Here is a 16,600-nt window from a genome sequence, read left to right as displayed (position 1 = left end):
ACAAGTTGTATCTGTATTTCCTTCTTGCTATGAGGATGGAGGTACTTCTGTGTTTACTATACCACTAGGCCCCAGAGAAGACTATCAGTGTCCCCTTTCAGGACCTCACAGATTTCCAGTTGCCAGTACCTTTGTATCTATGGGTTTTCTCAGAGCCAAAGAAAAGCAGACTGTCAGTCAAAGTACCCAGTAATTAACACAAACACACATCTCTCTCTCTCTCTCTCTCTCTCTCTCTCTCTCTCTCTCTCTCTCTCCAAGTCTTCAGGGATATAAACATCCCTAACTCCCTACCAATTATAATTGGCAGAATAATTTCTGAGAAATCTGTTATATTGTTTCCCAGAGTGTCTCTGTGGACCTAGGTCTGAGAACCAGCTTACTCGGCTTCCAGGAACACTCTCTACTGGCATCCCCTAAACCTCTCAACTCCCAACTCTTGCTCATTTTCTGCTTCCTTGATGTCTGGCTGCTATCAGGTTCAGCTTACAGAGAAGCTCTGGCAAGAGCTCAGGAGTTTCATTCTACCCTCAGCCTCCCCATCATCCCCAGAGCGTCCTGATGGTAATGGCTGGCTTGACAACTGATTCTTCCCCTGGGACTTCAGGTCTCAGACTTCACAGAGCACCACACCTTTACTAGCCATGGAGTGCCATAATGTCCCTTTATACACACACACACACACACACACACACACACATTTGAACAACTCCCACAGCAGCTTTTCACAGGCTATCAACTCTGGTTAGGTAACCAAGAGGGACACACACACACACACACACACACACACACACACACATTTGAACAACTCCCACAGCAGCTTTTCACAGGCTATCAACTCTGGTTAGGTAACCAAGAGGGACACACACACACACACACACACACACACACACCTTCAGTCAGCAGCTTGTAAAACCAGGAACTGGAGCTACAAGACTCTAAGTGCTAGCCAAAAAGAACGAGATCTGAGTTGTGTTCCGTGCCCTGTGTAGAGAAGAACTGCCCAAAAGATCCTAAGGCTCCTATTTGCAGGGAGACTTTCTCGTAAAGAATGAAGACACACAGTACCCTTTTCTAAAAAGTTAATCCAAAAAGGCCTGCCAATGACCTGAACAGCGAAATGCCCCACTGGGGAAGCTGTCTAGTCTAGAGATTTAAGAAACGGCAAAAAGCCTACCTAAAATGTACAAGAGCACAATGGTCCTTTGTCAATGTCCACTCTTACAACTAGAGAGTATGCTCTACACAGAATGGCCCCTTTGGCTATCGGCCACTCTCACTCTTGAAAGTGTAATAAACATGGCCTATCTTCTGCACCATGCGCCACAAATCTTGTCTGAATTCTTTCAATGGAACACTGGACTCAGAGAGGATAGTTGAAGAGGACAGGAAACCAAGAAAAGGAGGAGCACAAGGTGAAGCAGACAGAGTGACAGAGTCACCAGTCACGGCACCAGTCACGGGAGGGAAGGTGTTGTGCTGGCTACAGGTGGGTCATAAGACATTCTAAAGGAAGTTCTTGCCTGGATGGGTCTGGCCAGTATCTCCCAGGAAATCAAATGAAACCACTCTGCCTACAAACATTTCAGGTAGGCTTTACTGTTTCTCAAGGTTCTAGAATAGACAGCTTCCCTGAGGGGGCATTTCCCTGATCAGGTGATTGACAGGCCAATTTAGATTAACTCAATGCCGGAATAGAGTTGGAGCCTCTGTTTTTAGCTTACTTTCTAGTTACCAGCCAAAGACAACAGCTTCTTTCCACAATAGGCCTCATCATATAGCTAGCACTCCTAAGATCCAGCTGGGGGAGGGGTATGCTTATATTTTGTTTTGGTTTGTTTTAGTTTTGGTTTTATTGTCTATAGCCCAAGCTGGTCTGAAACTCAAGGCAATTCTCCTGCCTCAGCCTCACAAATACTAGCATTACGAACAGGGGTCATAAAAGTAACTTCTTTTTTTTCATTTCAAACTTTACTATTTAAAAAAAGGTCACAAGCCAAAAATAACCTGATCCAAAAACTATAGAACTTAGTGAACATCTATATAGTTAGAGTAACCTTTTGGAACAGAAGCTGTAGACCTTCACATTAGATTTTGTACTTTCACCATCAAATACATTTTTATTCATTTACCCATCACCAAAAATTAAAAAAATCTATGAGTTAGAACCCAAAAAATTATACTATTTCATAATTCATGTTCATTATTGAATCCAATCATTATCCCCTAATATTTAGCTATTTTTGTTATCTTCATGTTTCTTCATAGTATACTATACTCCCATGTACATTTGTTTACATCTATACATGTATTATATTATTGGCTAGTTGCTACACTTGAGAGAAAACATGTGATCTCACTTAATATTAAGCATCCCAAGTCCATCCAATTTCTTGCCAAATTAACATTTTCATAATCACTTTTGGAAGTGTCATCTTATCACTTCTGTCTGCTAGGGGATAATGCCCTTGCACCCTGTAAAAATTTGTCACTTGTATTGGTTTGATAAGATGCTTAAATAATGTAAGAACTAGTTAATAATGCACCTGAGCTAGTAGGCCAATCAGTGTTTTATTAAACCAATACAAGTTACAAATTTTTTACAGGGTACAAGGGCATTATCCCACAACATCTATCAAATGCTCCTAGTTACCAGGTTGTGAATACTAATGAGTATTGAGCTCCAGAGAAAACATGGAGACTGGTTTCACAGACCAGCTCAGTAGTAACCAAACATCAGGCTGAACTTCCCTGTGAGGGCAAAAAGTTGCTCAGACATGAAGGGACTCTGGCCAGCCTGAGCATGAGAGCTTGGCTCTAGCAATCCTTGCTCTTCTTCCCAATTCCGTCTACCTTCCTAAAAACTGTTAAAGTTAGCCACCAAAGTCTATTCCCTTATTTGGCCACTTCCTCCTCCCAAAGCTGACTACCATGGTCCAACTATCAAAGTACTGAAAACCAGCAATCAAAAAAAAAAAAAAGCCCCCTTTGGCTCAGCTAATTAAGAAGCTCAGTTACAAATAAACATTTTATCCTACCATGGGTTTCCCCTCGTACTTTTATAAACGGCCATCTTCCTATGTGCCATGTCTGTCTCTATCCAGAGGCAGTTATCACTGTTCCTTTTCCTTTTTTTCCTCTCCCCTTCTCCCTTGTCCTCTATCTCCTGTCTTTGTCTCCTATTCCCTGCCCTCTGCCCTATGGGGCAAATAAATCTCCTTGGTGCTGAGAACTTGGTCTTGGGGGTCCTGAGCCGATACATTTCCTTTCAAAACAACATAGTTCAAAGTTCAAAAGAACTTTCTAGAAATGAACAGTAAGAGACACCAAAATGAACAGATGGGAATATAAACACTTAGGAAATGTCAGTCACCTGAAGTAACCAAAGAAGCAAACATAACATCCCAAAGTAAGCTGGGGATGAGTCTAACTTCATTCACACAGGGCACTCTCCCTCTGAATTCCTTTTCTGCTGGCAAACAAGGAGCCTGGAGCATACTGAGAGCACTGACAGAGTGCTGGTTTTTCCAGCGTTCTTCCCTGAACTCATCTTACTGACATGGCAAAGAGTAAAGCTTATTTGGAAGAGCCTTTGGCACCATTACAAATAGACTGGGTTCTCACACAGCAGCAGCAGCAAACTCTCAGCCCAAGTTGGAGCTCGGAAGATCTGATTAATGTGTTTAACAAGTGACTGGCTCTTTCCAGGGGCCTCTTGTGAAATATGCTTTCCTGTCTGGTAACCATCATGCTTTGTGAGTTGGAACGAAGTAAACCCGAAGCTGAACAAGACAGCTCCAACCCATTCTCTTATACATTAAAAACTCTCATTTTCTCCCTGTCTAGTATTACTAGTTGTTTATGAGGAAATAAACTTGCAGTGAGTGAATTCAATCAAGGCATTAAACAAATCATCCCATGGCCTATCCAGAGCCTCACTGCATGTTTTCCAAGCTACACCCTCCGTGTGATATGCATACTGCCTAAAGAAAACCACAGGCTCAACTTTCAAAATATGTCAGGATCACTATTCCTGGTACTGCCCCCTCTCTCAAGATCACTGTAGCAATCTATTAACCAACCTCTGCTTCTCTCCTTTTCTGTGTCTTCTTCCTAAAAACTTCACAGAGTGACACTTTAAAACATAGATCACTGCTCCTTTTCAAAACACACTGTCCTGGGGGCTGGAGAGATGGCTCAGAGGTTAAGAGCACTGCTCTTCCAGAGATCATGAGTTCAATTCCCAGTAACCACGTGGTGGCTCACAACCATCCATAATGGGATCTGGCGCCCTCTTCTGGCCTGCAGACACACATGCAAACAGAATACTGTATACATAATAAATAAAAAAAAAACAAAAACAAAAAAAAAAAAAACACTGTCCTAGTAGGTTTTATGTCAACTTGACACACGGTCGAATCATCAGGGAAAGGAGCCTCAATTGAGAATTGAGAAGACAGGATCTTACCCTAAATGTAAGCAACTGTTAGATGGCAACTGCCATGGTTAGCCTGAAAGAGGATGCTGAGACACATCCCTGCTGCCTTGACAGAAACAAAGGAAGCATTCTCCAAAGCACCACAGAATTGGTTCTGAGTTCATTTTAAGTCTAGCAGGAGGACATGAGGGGAAACACTTGGAGAGGCTGCAAGTGTGCTTGAGAGACTCCTGTTGAGGACAAAGAGGGAACACTCTAGAAATGTGAAACTCCTGTGTCCAGAGTGGGAAGGAGGTCACCCAACACATTTCCATGGCAAAATAAACAGGCTCTCTGCTATCACTGGCTTTCTCTTACATTGGCTTGTTTTCTTTCTTTTTTTTCTAAAGATTCATTTATTTATTGTGTACACAGTGTTCAGCCTCCATGTATACCTGCACGACAGAAGAGGGCGCCAGATCTCATTACAGATGGTTGTGAGCCACCATGTGGTTGCTAGGAATTGAACTCAGGACCTCCGGAAGAGCAGTCAGTGCTCTTAACCTCTGATTTTTTCTTTTTAAATGTTAAAAGAGAAAATAGATTTTTCACTCTGTTGCAGACATTGATTAGCCAGTTGCTATGAACTGGGGAGTTTATAGGATTAGAAAACAGAAACCAAAACAAAAAACCTAAGGGAAGCAAGTGGGCCACACAACTCTAACATCAGCACTCCAGAGACAAAATGATGGTTAAGTTTGAGGCTAGCCTAGACTAGAGAGACTCTTTCAAAAACAAACCAACCCATGGAAATGTCCTTTGCTTGTTGTTTTGTGTTCCATCTGAAAAATACAGGGATGTGAACAAGATTCTTGGGAGTTCATATTGATTCTTAATCACATCCATCCTACTATACCAGAACACTGATGGAGGAAGGTCATTGGTTAAATAAAAAGAAACTGCTTGGCCCTCATTGGTTAGAAAATAGGTGGGAGGAGTAAACAGAACAGAAAGCTGGGAGGAAGAGGAAGTGAGCTCAGACTCCACAGCTCTCCTCTCGGGAGCAGACGCCTCAGAGAGACGCCATGCTCCCAGCTCCCAGGTAGACGCACGCGATGAAGCTCCGACCCAGGATGGACATAGACTAGAATCTTCCCGGTAAGCGTACCTAGGGGTGCAACACAGATGATTAGAAATGGGCTAAATTAATATGTGAGAATTGGCCTAGAAGAGGCTAGATAGAAATGGGCCAAGCAGCTGGGCGGTGGTGGCGCACGCCTTTAATCCCAGCACTCGGGAGGCAGAGGCAGGCGGATCTCTGTGAGTTCGAGACCAGTCTGGTCTACAAGAGCTAGTTCCAGGACAGGCTCCAAACCCACAGAGAAACCCTGTCTTGAAAAACCAAAAAAGAAAGAAAGAAAGAAAGAAAGAAAGAAAGAAAGAAATGGGCCAAGCAGTGATTAAATGAATACAGTTTGTGTGTTGTTATTTCAGGCATAAGCTAGCCAGGCAGCCGGGGTGCTAGGGACGCAGCCCCGCCGCCCCTTATTACTACAGAAGAATAGAGTGGGCATCTGCCAACTCCAAATTCAGAGACAATGCAACAACTGACTTGGTCTGTGCAGCCTGAAAATACCACTCAAGAAGCTGGCCCTGCAGAGCCTGAGACACCAAGCCAGGTGTCTTCATGGTCTGTTTCTCCCTCTGCTTCTTTGCTGGGCCGAAGCTTCACTGCTGACAAGGGCTCATGCTAGTTGCCATCTACATTCAGGGAATTCCACTGTTGGCAGCTGGTGATGCCAAATGTCTTAAAGGTGCTGCTTGACACAGCTCACAGTGCTAGGACAACTTGGACTGACCTGTCACTGCCCCTGGTGAAAACTGCTGCACAACTCAATGTCTTTGACATGTCTAATGTTTGAATTCCTTGCTGTTAAGGGTCTCTCACTGAAGGCTAGAGCTGGAATAATGTAACAATTCTTATGAAAGCTGATGATAATAAGAAAATAACTTATGGTGATTCTTATTCTTAAAAAATATCCTTTGGAGTCCCCCTGCCCCGCAGCAAACTCTGGCGGGTCCCAGCAGTGCCGGGCACCGGTTCTAGGGTCCGGCACCCGAGCAAGCGGCTGTAGCTTCTCACCAGCGGGAGGGCACGAACGCGGTGAGTCAGACATACAAACACAAAAATAGCCATAAATGTTTATTAAAAAGGGGAAGGAAGAGAGAGAGAGAGAGAGAGAGAGAGAGAGAGGAGAGATAGAGAGAAGGAGAAAGGCAAAAGCCCCGTGTGAGAGGAAAAGCAGGAAGAGAGCAGGCGGGGCAGAGGTCAGGAGTTAAAAGGAGTGGGCGTGGCTAGGGCAGGGACCAAAAGAACAACAGTGATTCCCTGGGAGAATTGGCTATGCAAGAAATTGAGTCTTCTATAAAGTGGAATTAGTAAGCATGAGACAATGATTTGGGGGAAAAATCATTAAAGAAGAAAAACTTAGGGAAATTTTAGAAGCTGACAAACTATAACTGAATCATTAGATTTTCATGTTCTGCCACAGAAACACAGAACTAGCATAGACAAGAAAAAGATTTTGATTATAAAATTAATGACAGGCCTTAGTAAAGCAAGCAGTTTTAGGAATCTTGATGCTCTTCTACTCTTTGCAGGATTGTAATAAAGATAGAGACCATATGGGGACAAGAGCGTATGACAGAGACACAAAAGAAAAACATGTCTGCTCAGTGAACTCCCTGGCTTCCTGAGCAGACTTGCAGGATCTCTGACTGTAGGAGGAACAAAGAGAAGAGGTCAGCATTTCAGAGGTCAAGGGAAAGGATGGTGGACTTAAGTCAGATACAAAAGAAAGAATTTAAACAAGGGACTGAGGAATTAGATTTCCATACAAAGATCAAATATTCATTATAGTAGATTAATAGACTAATACAGGAGAAGCTTAGTATAACAGGAGGAGGAAATGACTCTTGATTTATTAACTTAGTCAAACTTAAATAGAGACATCCTGTCTACTATTTCTGTAACTGCAATGCTTTATGACACCAATTTTAAGGAAAAAGATACTGAGTTAAAATAATTGATTTTATCATGTTAGATTTTAGTTCTCATAAAATTTGCTGTTTGCTCATTTTGTTTTTTACTTTGATATGTTTATGTAATCAAGGAAGACTTTAGAAGAAGTATATACCATGAAAAGACTGTAATCAATGATTAAAGTCTATGAGGAAATGATTTTGTGTATAAATAAAGCTTGTAAGAGATGCAGATTGTCAGAGTAGATCACGTGATACCGAGATGAGCTTCCTCTCTGTCCATCTCCTGTAAAACGAAGCTAAGAAGTGTCCCGTGTCTGATGCCACTCTCACATCCACCCACTTCAGACCCTGCCATCCGGAGCTGGAGTCTGGCAGGCAACTGCAATAGAAACTCAGTCTATCAAAATGGAAATAGCCACGTACTATAGGCAAACAGAAGAGCATTGAGAAAAAAGCTGAGCTGATTCTGCCTTGTGGGGTCTTATGTATACATACCTGTCAGACAATGTTAGCAAATATAGTAGCATGTGTGTAATATGTTCAGATGCAAAAGTTATTGAATACAATTGACTGTCTACCTACTCTGGAGCAAGCCTTCTCTCAGGACTGTTTACCTACTCTGGGTTAAGTCTTTGTCAGGTCTGCATCCACAGAGCCCATGCTTTAGAAAGAAAACATCTTTGTTTTAAAAACGAAGGCAATGCCACATGCAAGTTGCCCTAACAGGTCACAGCTGTAGGAAATAGGGAGAGCATGGTCAATTCCTCTATTTTAATGTTTGGCAAGTTTTCATAGAGGAAAATACCCTGGAACTAACAAGGAGAAAAAGTTCCAGGCTGAGGAAAGTGAATTTACAGAGTCCCAAAGGGATAAAAGAACGCAGAATAACCTCATTCCTGGGTCAGAGTTGGAGTTACATAGGACATGAAAGCAAGTGAGGCTGGGGATATGAAACCAAAGAGGCAGGCAGGTTCCAGATTCTGAAAGGCTTATCCATTATTCTAAGAGTTTGGGGGTTTGTCTTGTAGGTAACAGAGAGCCAATGAAGGAAGATAAACAATAGAACATAAATAAATAAATAGGACTGAAGTTTGGTTTTTATAAAGACTAGTCTAACTCAATATTTTGGTTTTTTTGTTGTTTTGAGACAAGGTTGTTATGGGATAGCTGTACAGTGTGAAAATATATTGCCGTGATTGGTGTAATAAGAACTTGAACTACCAAGAGTTAGGCAAAAGGTACAGGCAGAATTTCTAAACACAGAGAGAGGAAGTAGGAGAAGACAATCAAGGCACAGTGAGACACCAATAAGACATGGAAGGAGTCAACATACAGAATGAAAGAAAGGTAAAAAGTCACGAGGCAAAATGTAGACTAATATAAATGTGTTAGTTTAAGTTTTAAGAGCTAGTAGGGCAAGCCTAAGCTAAGGCCAAATTTTCATAAGTCTCCATGTTGTAATTTGTGAGCTGCAGGCCCAAAACAAGGTCCTCCTATCTGGTTCTGGCTGGCCTGGAACTCGAAATACTGACCACACTGACAGAGATCCACCTGTCTCCGCCTCCATGCCAGTTCAATCTAGCTCAATGCAGAGGACAGATCAAGTGGCTGTTGGGAGAAAGCAGTGAGCCCAGGAAGAAAACAATCCAACTCTGAATTGAAGTGTTCAGGTTTGTGGCTAAGGCCGGTAGGTGCTGGTGAAGCTTCTAGTACAATCAGAGGGGCAAGCATGTGAGGAACATAAGCTCTGAGAGAAACACACAGTTCAGGCTGTGGAGGTTTGCTAGGATGGCAGCATCCTGCTGCCCTTTGCCATGTTTACATTTGGGAAATAGCAGCCTTTAGGCGGCAGCAGCACATTTCCTGGGAGGGGCTCCCAGGAGGGCCAGGAATGGAGAGCTGTTGAGACATGAATTTTTTTTCTTTCCCTTCTGTGTACCTGCTACGATGTTTGGACAAACCGGCAGGCTATGAACAGGAAAGCCTGTGATCAGTGTAGAGTTCAAGCAGGAAGCCCAAAGTGGGGAAAGCAGCCTTGGCAGACGGCCAACCATGGTTGGCACAGTTCCTGGGGTCTCAGAAGTTGCTTGGGAGCTCACTGGGCCAAAACCTAACTCCAAGCTCTTTCTGTTGTGCATTTGTTCTGAAGAACTTCTGAGAGGAACTCATAATAGGATTTCCACATTTGGGGTTTGGGACCTTCCTTTCATTTGCCCAGCACTTCACAGTTTACAAAATGCTTACACTTATGGTAACTTTTTTTTCACCAAGACATGTAGCATTCTTCCCAATCTATGCATTTTCAAACAATACTTGGGAGCTATAAGTGAATTTTTTTTTCATAAGTGCATAGCTAGGAAGTGCCAAAACCACTGACCTAAATTAGATATTTTATGTTGGTGAAACAATAGGGAAGTGGATGTCTTACTCTGGATGAGAATACAAATTGAGCTAGCTTTTCATAACACATTGTCAGTATGTTAAATGTGGTTGGCCTTTCATCTGTCAGTTCTTATTCTGGGTCCCTGTGCTAGCCTTATGCTCATCCTAAAAAGCAAAGCTCAAAGTGAATCCAACATTAATATGTGACCCCAGTGGCCTTAGGGAAGAGTGAAAAGGACACCAAACTGCCCCCATTGTGTGCAAAGAGGATCTGATCCTACTAGAACCCTCTAAGGAACACAGAGAATTCTGGAAGACAGAGGAGGGAATGTATTCATAGGTTCTCACCTACATTACTTTCTCCACAGATGGTTAACTCATTCTTCATGGCTTACCAAATGTGTTCCCAGAAGTATCCCAAAATGTATTCACACATTGGCTATGTAGTTAAAAATAAGGCTAGAGGTAACCTGGGACCGATGCTGGTGTTGTCATTAGAACACAGATCTCTGAAAAGTCCAGTTTTCAGAATCTAGAAGCTATAGCTCTATGGAATTAACAAGAACAGGATCCAGACCCCTTGGAGGTTTGAACGGAACCTATAAATTAACCTACCAATTATTTAAAAATTATCAAAATTAACCTATTAACTTATCAATAAATTAACGAGATGTTTTGATTCTCTGCCATAGGAGACTTTACCTGTTCCATAGCACAATGACCTCATAATGCCAGATATTCTGTTGGGCAGGGCGACAGAGGACAACAGAGAAGGCTCTCTGTGCCCAGCGTCAAGCCCGAAGAGAGCAAAAAACAAATGATTTTCAAAAATCCAGTTCTTCGGGCTGGAGAGATGGCTCAGTGATAAAGAGCACTGCCTGTTCTTCCAAAGGTCCTGAGTTCAATTCCCAGCAACCACGTGGTGGCTCACAACCATCTGTAATGAGATCTGGTGTCTTCTTCTGGCCTGCAGGCATGCATGCAGGCTGAATACTGAGACTACTGATACATAATAAATAAATCTTGAAAAAAAAATCCAGTTCTTCTCAACTGTTCTAGTTATAGGATTCATCTGAGAATACACCGTAAAGTGAAATTCCTGGGCCCCACCTAGAAATTCCAATTTGTGTCTATATAATAATCTACCTAAATAAACCTAGATTTCCAATTTTAAATCCCTCGAGCAATTTTTCTGTAGGTGATCCAGAAGCACACTTGAAAGGCATTGGCCCCGAACCCCAAGAGGGGAAAACGTGTCTCTCCCTGGTTCCCTATTCAATACTGGGTACATCTAGGCACCCGAGATTTGTTCAGAACCAATCCTCTAAAAATCGTGTTTCAAATGGGGTCAGCTCAAATCTGTAGCCTCTCTGCAGCATTAGGTTATGGGACTCTATGGCAGTAATCTAGGAAAGGGGATTCAAGCTCAAGCTCACTAAAAGCTACATGATAATCCATGAAGCCAAAGAAACCCATCTATGGGATCTAGTGCCAGGCTGTTTGCCTGCCAAGAGGAGTAAAGGGCCCTTGAGCACTCTAGCTCTGGCAGCCCGGAAGAATCATACCTGCGCTGTAGGTTGTTCTCTGGATAAAATTCCTCCCTGCCTTAAAGTAAAAAGAGTAAATGTAATTTAATAAATTTTAGACTTAAACTATTAACGTGACATAATTTATGGGATAATATGGATCAAATACTGTATAACTGAAAACCATATATAAAGCCAGTTACTATCATCTTGGAGAATTGGCTCAAGATGCTTCATATGGGGGTAAATGTGTACAAGCTCCGCAGTCAAATACAAGAGAAAATGGGAAGCAAATCACTGTGCTTCCCCAAGCCCAGGTTTTCTGCTCTCTAAAACATAAATAATGCTAATATCTACCTTTGAAGTTTCGTGAGAATTGAGGCAGTGTATGTTTTCCATTTCCTCTATTCCCATTCTCAATATCAATAGATTGGTTCCTTTTCTGCTCCCATCATGGGCTCTAAAGCCAGACCTTTTTTTTTTTTTTCATTTATGTATTTATTATGTATAGTGTTCCGCCTGCATGTGTGCCTGCAGGCCAGAAGAGGGCACCAGATCTCATAACGGATGAGTTGTGAGCCATCATGTGGTTGCTGGAACTTGAACTCAGGACCTCTGGAAGAATAGCCAGTGCTCTTAATCTATGGGCCATTTCTTCAAGCCCTAATGTCAGACACTGAATACACTAGGACAAGCACATGGTGGCAGGCAGCATGGGCCTGTCAAAACGCTCTGGGACACATGTCACTTTACGCATCCACACCTTGATGTATACAGAATACAGTTGATTCACGGACCTCCTGTCAACTACTGATTCACCGTTCCCAGCACGTAGACCTATCGCTAACTCCTTAAATTTAGAAGTGAATGGTACGGCCAAAGCGCGGATCTTAACAAAGAAGTTTGAAAAGAGATAATGTGGATGTTTCCTGAGGTCCGTGGCAAGAGCGGCAGAAGAATAAATGTGCCGTTGTAACTCTGTTTTCCAGTTAGGATGGAATATTAGCCTGGACGGTGGAGTAGGAGGGGGCCGGTGTGAGAAGACGAAAGAGTAGCCTTACTTTCCGGAAGATGCAAAGAGCACTGAGCCCGCCTGGCCTTGCACCAGGTCAGAGCGTCTCGAGGAGAGTCCCAGCGGCCAAAGCGCCCGGAAATGGGCCCAAACCCAGAGAAGCGCACGCGCACTGAAGTCGCAAAGCCCCTCTGGGTCGGCTACTTTACGTCAACGCCTACGTGGAAGACGTAAGGGACGCGGGGTGGGAGACGCCGGGCCGAGTCACGTGACATGTGCTCCGGGCGTTGGCTCCTCCCTCCCGAAGATGGCGTCCCTGCTGCAGTCGGAGCGGGTTCTCTATCTCGTCCAAGGAGAAAAAAAGGTTCGGGCCCCGCTCTCGCAGCTCTACTTCTGCCGCTACTGCAGCGAGCTGCGATCGCTGGAATGTGTGTCGCACGAGGTAACTAGGCCATTCCGCGGGGACTGCGCGCCGGGGCGGGGGTGCTCTTCCCTGTCACTGCGGCTGGCGGGAAGTTCCGCCGGGAGAGGCGGGGAAATCTTGTATCTAGCCTTCCGATTGGCCAAGTGCCCCATCATTCATCTGAGTTTGCGATTTCATTTGCTTGTAAATTGTCACTTAGGAAAGGGGCGGCCCCGGGTGGGGCTGAGCAGATCCTCTTGTTCTAGAGCTGCCTGTAGCTGGACCGGTTTGCCCTGGACTCTGGGGTCCGCTGTGGGACTTGAGAATTGAGACCCGAGAGATTGGTCGGGGACTGTCTAGCACAAGCCACTGAAAAGCAGAGAAAACTTTTCTCATCGTTAGTGGAAGGAAGGCAGCCGTTCTCGCTCGTGGCCCTCCCTTCTGGGAAGGCCTGACCCTCCGTTAAGCAGAACCGGGCCCTGTCCAAACAGCTGACCCGGTTTCCTGAGCCAGGCCAAGGACTGAAGCGAGAAGGCTGGGATAGGTTGACTTGAGTAGAAAACGCATAGGGTAGACTGTGGTCAAAGCAGCTCGGAATTCTCTTCACGGGCCCAGATGGTCGTTGAAATAGAATTGTTCAGTTTGAAAATTAAAAGGCACCTAATAACCAAGTCCCAAACCTTTTGCAGCTTTTGACAAAAGTTGTTTATCTACTGCACTGCTGTTAGGAATCTCACAGTCTGGTGGAAAAGCCCATAGAAATGATGGCAGCTTTATTCTGTATTTAGCTGTGTGACAAAGGCTTTGCATAATCTTTCCAGATAATGAAGGCGGAGGCTTGGGTTTGGGAGGTTTTGGATGGGGTGGGGGGTTGTTGAGTCAGGGTCTCGTTAAGCCCAAGCTCACCTCAAGCTTACTGTGTAGCCAGTGCTGGCCTTTTAACTCCTGATTCCCCTGCCTTCACCTCCCAAGTGCCAGGATTATAAGTGTAATCCACTATGTCCAGCTATTGAAGGTGCTTGTTATTGCAAAAAGAAAAAAAAAAAAAAGAAGAAGCCGTATTGCGGTGACCCAGGCTTATAATCCTAACACTCAGAAGGCTGAAGCTAGAGGAACACTGTAAATTCAAAGCAGGCATGGGCTGCATGGTAATTTTTAGGACAGTCGGCTACAGTGTGACTTCTCACGAGCTTTCTCAAGGCTCACACTCCTCCCCCAAATGGACAGGTTAAGAAGCAAACACAGAATGTTTCCTGTAGGTCACAGAGTCGCTTAGAGGTGGGAAGGAAGATCTGTATCGGAGACTAAATCCTGGGAAGAAATGCTTGTGAAAACATGTCCGTGATTCTTATCTTACTGGGGCTACTTCCCAAAATATTGAGAATGGTTAAGACCAAGAATATAAGAAATCCAGTCCTAGTTATACATACTTACATATTTATGTCATATATGTGATTTTTCTTGGAGTTTGCATTAGCGTTTTGTGTGATAGCTAGAATTGTGTAATTATCAAATAGAAGCTACTTAATATATAAAGTACTTTTTATTTATTTATTTGGTTTTTCAAGAAAGGGTTTGTCTGTGTAGCTTTGAAGCCTATCCTGGAACTTGCTCTGTAGACCAGGTTGGCCTCGAACTCACAGAGATCCACTTATCTCTGACTCCCAAGTGCTGGGATTAAAGGCATGCACCACCACCCAGCATAAAGTGCTTTTTTATGAGATCTTTTTTAAACGGAACAGATCTACTATTTAGAATGTGTTTTGAGTAAAGTACAGTAAGGTTATTGTGTTGTTCAGTTTTTTGTTGAAAAAGACTGTACTGGGGAACTGAAGAGGTGGCTCAGCAAGTAAAGGCTGAGTTGGGTTCAGAACCTACGTGGTGGAAAGACAGAACCCTTTCCTGGGAGATACACACACACACACACACACACACCGTGAGATGAGCTGTGGTGCCTACCTGCAGGTCACCTACCTCATCATATGGACACGAAACAAATGTAAGATAAATAAATGAAAATCTCTCTTTTGGGGACTGGGATCATGAGTTGAGTCCCAGAATCACAGAACACACATACATAAAGCTAAGCACTGTGACACATAATCCAGGCCAGCCAACTTTATCTACTTGGTAAACCCCAGGCCAATGAGAAACCCTTTCTTATAAAAGAAAAAAGCGGGGAAGTGGCCAGGGGACGGTGCTTGAAGTTGTAGCACCTGAGAGTTTCCTCTGATCTCCACACACATGCACATACAACATACAAAAAAAAAATTAAGAAACAGGTCTCTAATTGGCTGGCTATAACTACGTAAATTTTCACATATACTTAGTAAATATATCACTAATGAGAAAACTTAATATCTTTAAGGGTTATCTTTTTGTTTGTTTTGTTTTGTTTTTGTTTGTTTTGGTTTTGGTTCTTTGAGACAGGGTTTCTCTGTGGCTTTGGTGCCTGTCCTGGAACTAGCTCTTGTAAGCCAGGCTGGCCTCAAACTCACAGAGATCCACCTGCCTCTGCCTCCCCAGTACTGGGATTAAAAGCGTGTGCCACCACCGCCCAGCTAAGAGTTATCTTACTTTTTTAGATGTAATGTTGAATGTTTTGCCTGCATGTAAGTCTGTGCACCATGTACATTCCTGCTGCCTGTGGAGGTCGGAAGAAGGCTAAGGGTGAGCCACCATGTGGGTGCTGAGAATCTAACCCCAGTCCTCTGCAACAGCAGCAGATGCCCTTCTCACAAGCCACCTTTTCAGACCCAACTTAATGTCTCTTAACACAGGGACTGCTGGGTTATTGTAGTTACATCAAGCCAAACTCGATGGGAGGCTGTTGACCACAGCTTTACATTTGCATTATTAATTGATTCAGTAGACCATAGAGTTATTCATTTGGGAGCTTTGACCTATCAGATAGACAAGTCTTGGACAGCTGACACATAAACCTTGGTGATAGGAAACAGAAAATACGAGAAAGGAAAAGGATTAAAAGAGGGAAAAAATGAAAGACGTCTACAGACAGGGAATTGCTTAGTTGGAAACAGTCCAGGTGTTTTTGTCTGTTTTCCCCAGGTCAGTAATTTCTTATCTTCTGGTGAGGTGGAGCATATTTTAATAATAAATTTCTTTCTCTCTGATATTTTTATTTCTTCATAGGTGGACTCACATTATTGTCCCAGCTGCTTAGAAAACATGCCATCAGCTGAAGCCAAATTAAAAAAGAATAGGTAAGAACTGGACAAATCTTTCTGTTCCCATTTGTTATTGGTTTCGTGAGCACTAAGGCCAAAATAGGGTCTTATTTCATAGACCAGACCTCAAATTTTATTTTTTTGATACAGGATTTCCCTGTTTGACCCTGGCTAGCCTAGAGCTCACTCAGTAGACTAGGCTGACTTTGAACTCAGAGATCCACCTGCCTCTGCCTCCCGAGTGCTGGGATTAAAGGTGTAAGACACCACTACCTGACTTTAATTGTTGGGGGGTTGGATTTCGAGACAGAGTTTCTCTTTGTAATCATCCTGACTGTCCTAGAACTCTCTTTATAAACTAAGCTGGCCTTGAACTCACTGAGGTACACCTACCTCTGCCTTCCAAGCACTGGGATTAAAGGTGTGTGCTGCCACTGCCCAGCATTGATTTTATTTTTTAATAAAGTACCTTTATTAGAGAACTTCTAAAAATTGTTCTGAAAATAGTGCAGTCTCCTCCCCCTTTGTTAAGAGACAGGATTGATTTAGTTATGTCACCATAGGCTTCTTGTGGCTGGGACTGTCTCTTAGACTTTCTCTGGTCATGAGGTTAAAAGTACCAAGGCT

General features: G+C 43.4%; 1 protein-coding gene across 2 annotated transcripts in view; it reads left to right on the top strand.

Annotated features, from left to right (window-relative positions):
- Positions 1-12,655: 12,655 nt before the first annotated feature.
- LOC121440645 (dynactin subunit 4) overlaps positions 12,656-16,600 on the top strand; it is a 30,884-nt gene continuing 26,939 nt past the window's right edge. For both annotated transcript variants that reach the window (XM_041641433.1, XM_041641432.1), the window contains exons 1-2: positions 12,656-12,824; positions 15,939-16,009. In XM_041641433.1, coding sequence (XP_041497367.1) covers positions 12,690-12,824; positions 15,939-16,009 — 206 coding nt within the window. In that variant the 5' untranslated portion in view covers positions 12,656-12,689. The remainder of the gene's footprint in view (positions 12,825-15,938; positions 16,010-16,600) is intronic.

The sequence above is a fragment of the Microtus oregoni genome, unplaced genomic scaffold (assembly GCF_018167655.1).
Source record: "Microtus oregoni isolate MIOR12 unplaced genomic scaffold, Mior012 000069F_ref0000032, whole genome shotgun sequence".
Taxonomy (NCBI): Eukaryota; Metazoa; Chordata; class Mammalia; order Rodentia; family Cricetidae; genus Microtus; species Microtus oregoni.
Note: the sequence above shows the minus strand (reverse complement) of the source record. Positions and strands in the feature narration are given on the sequence as shown.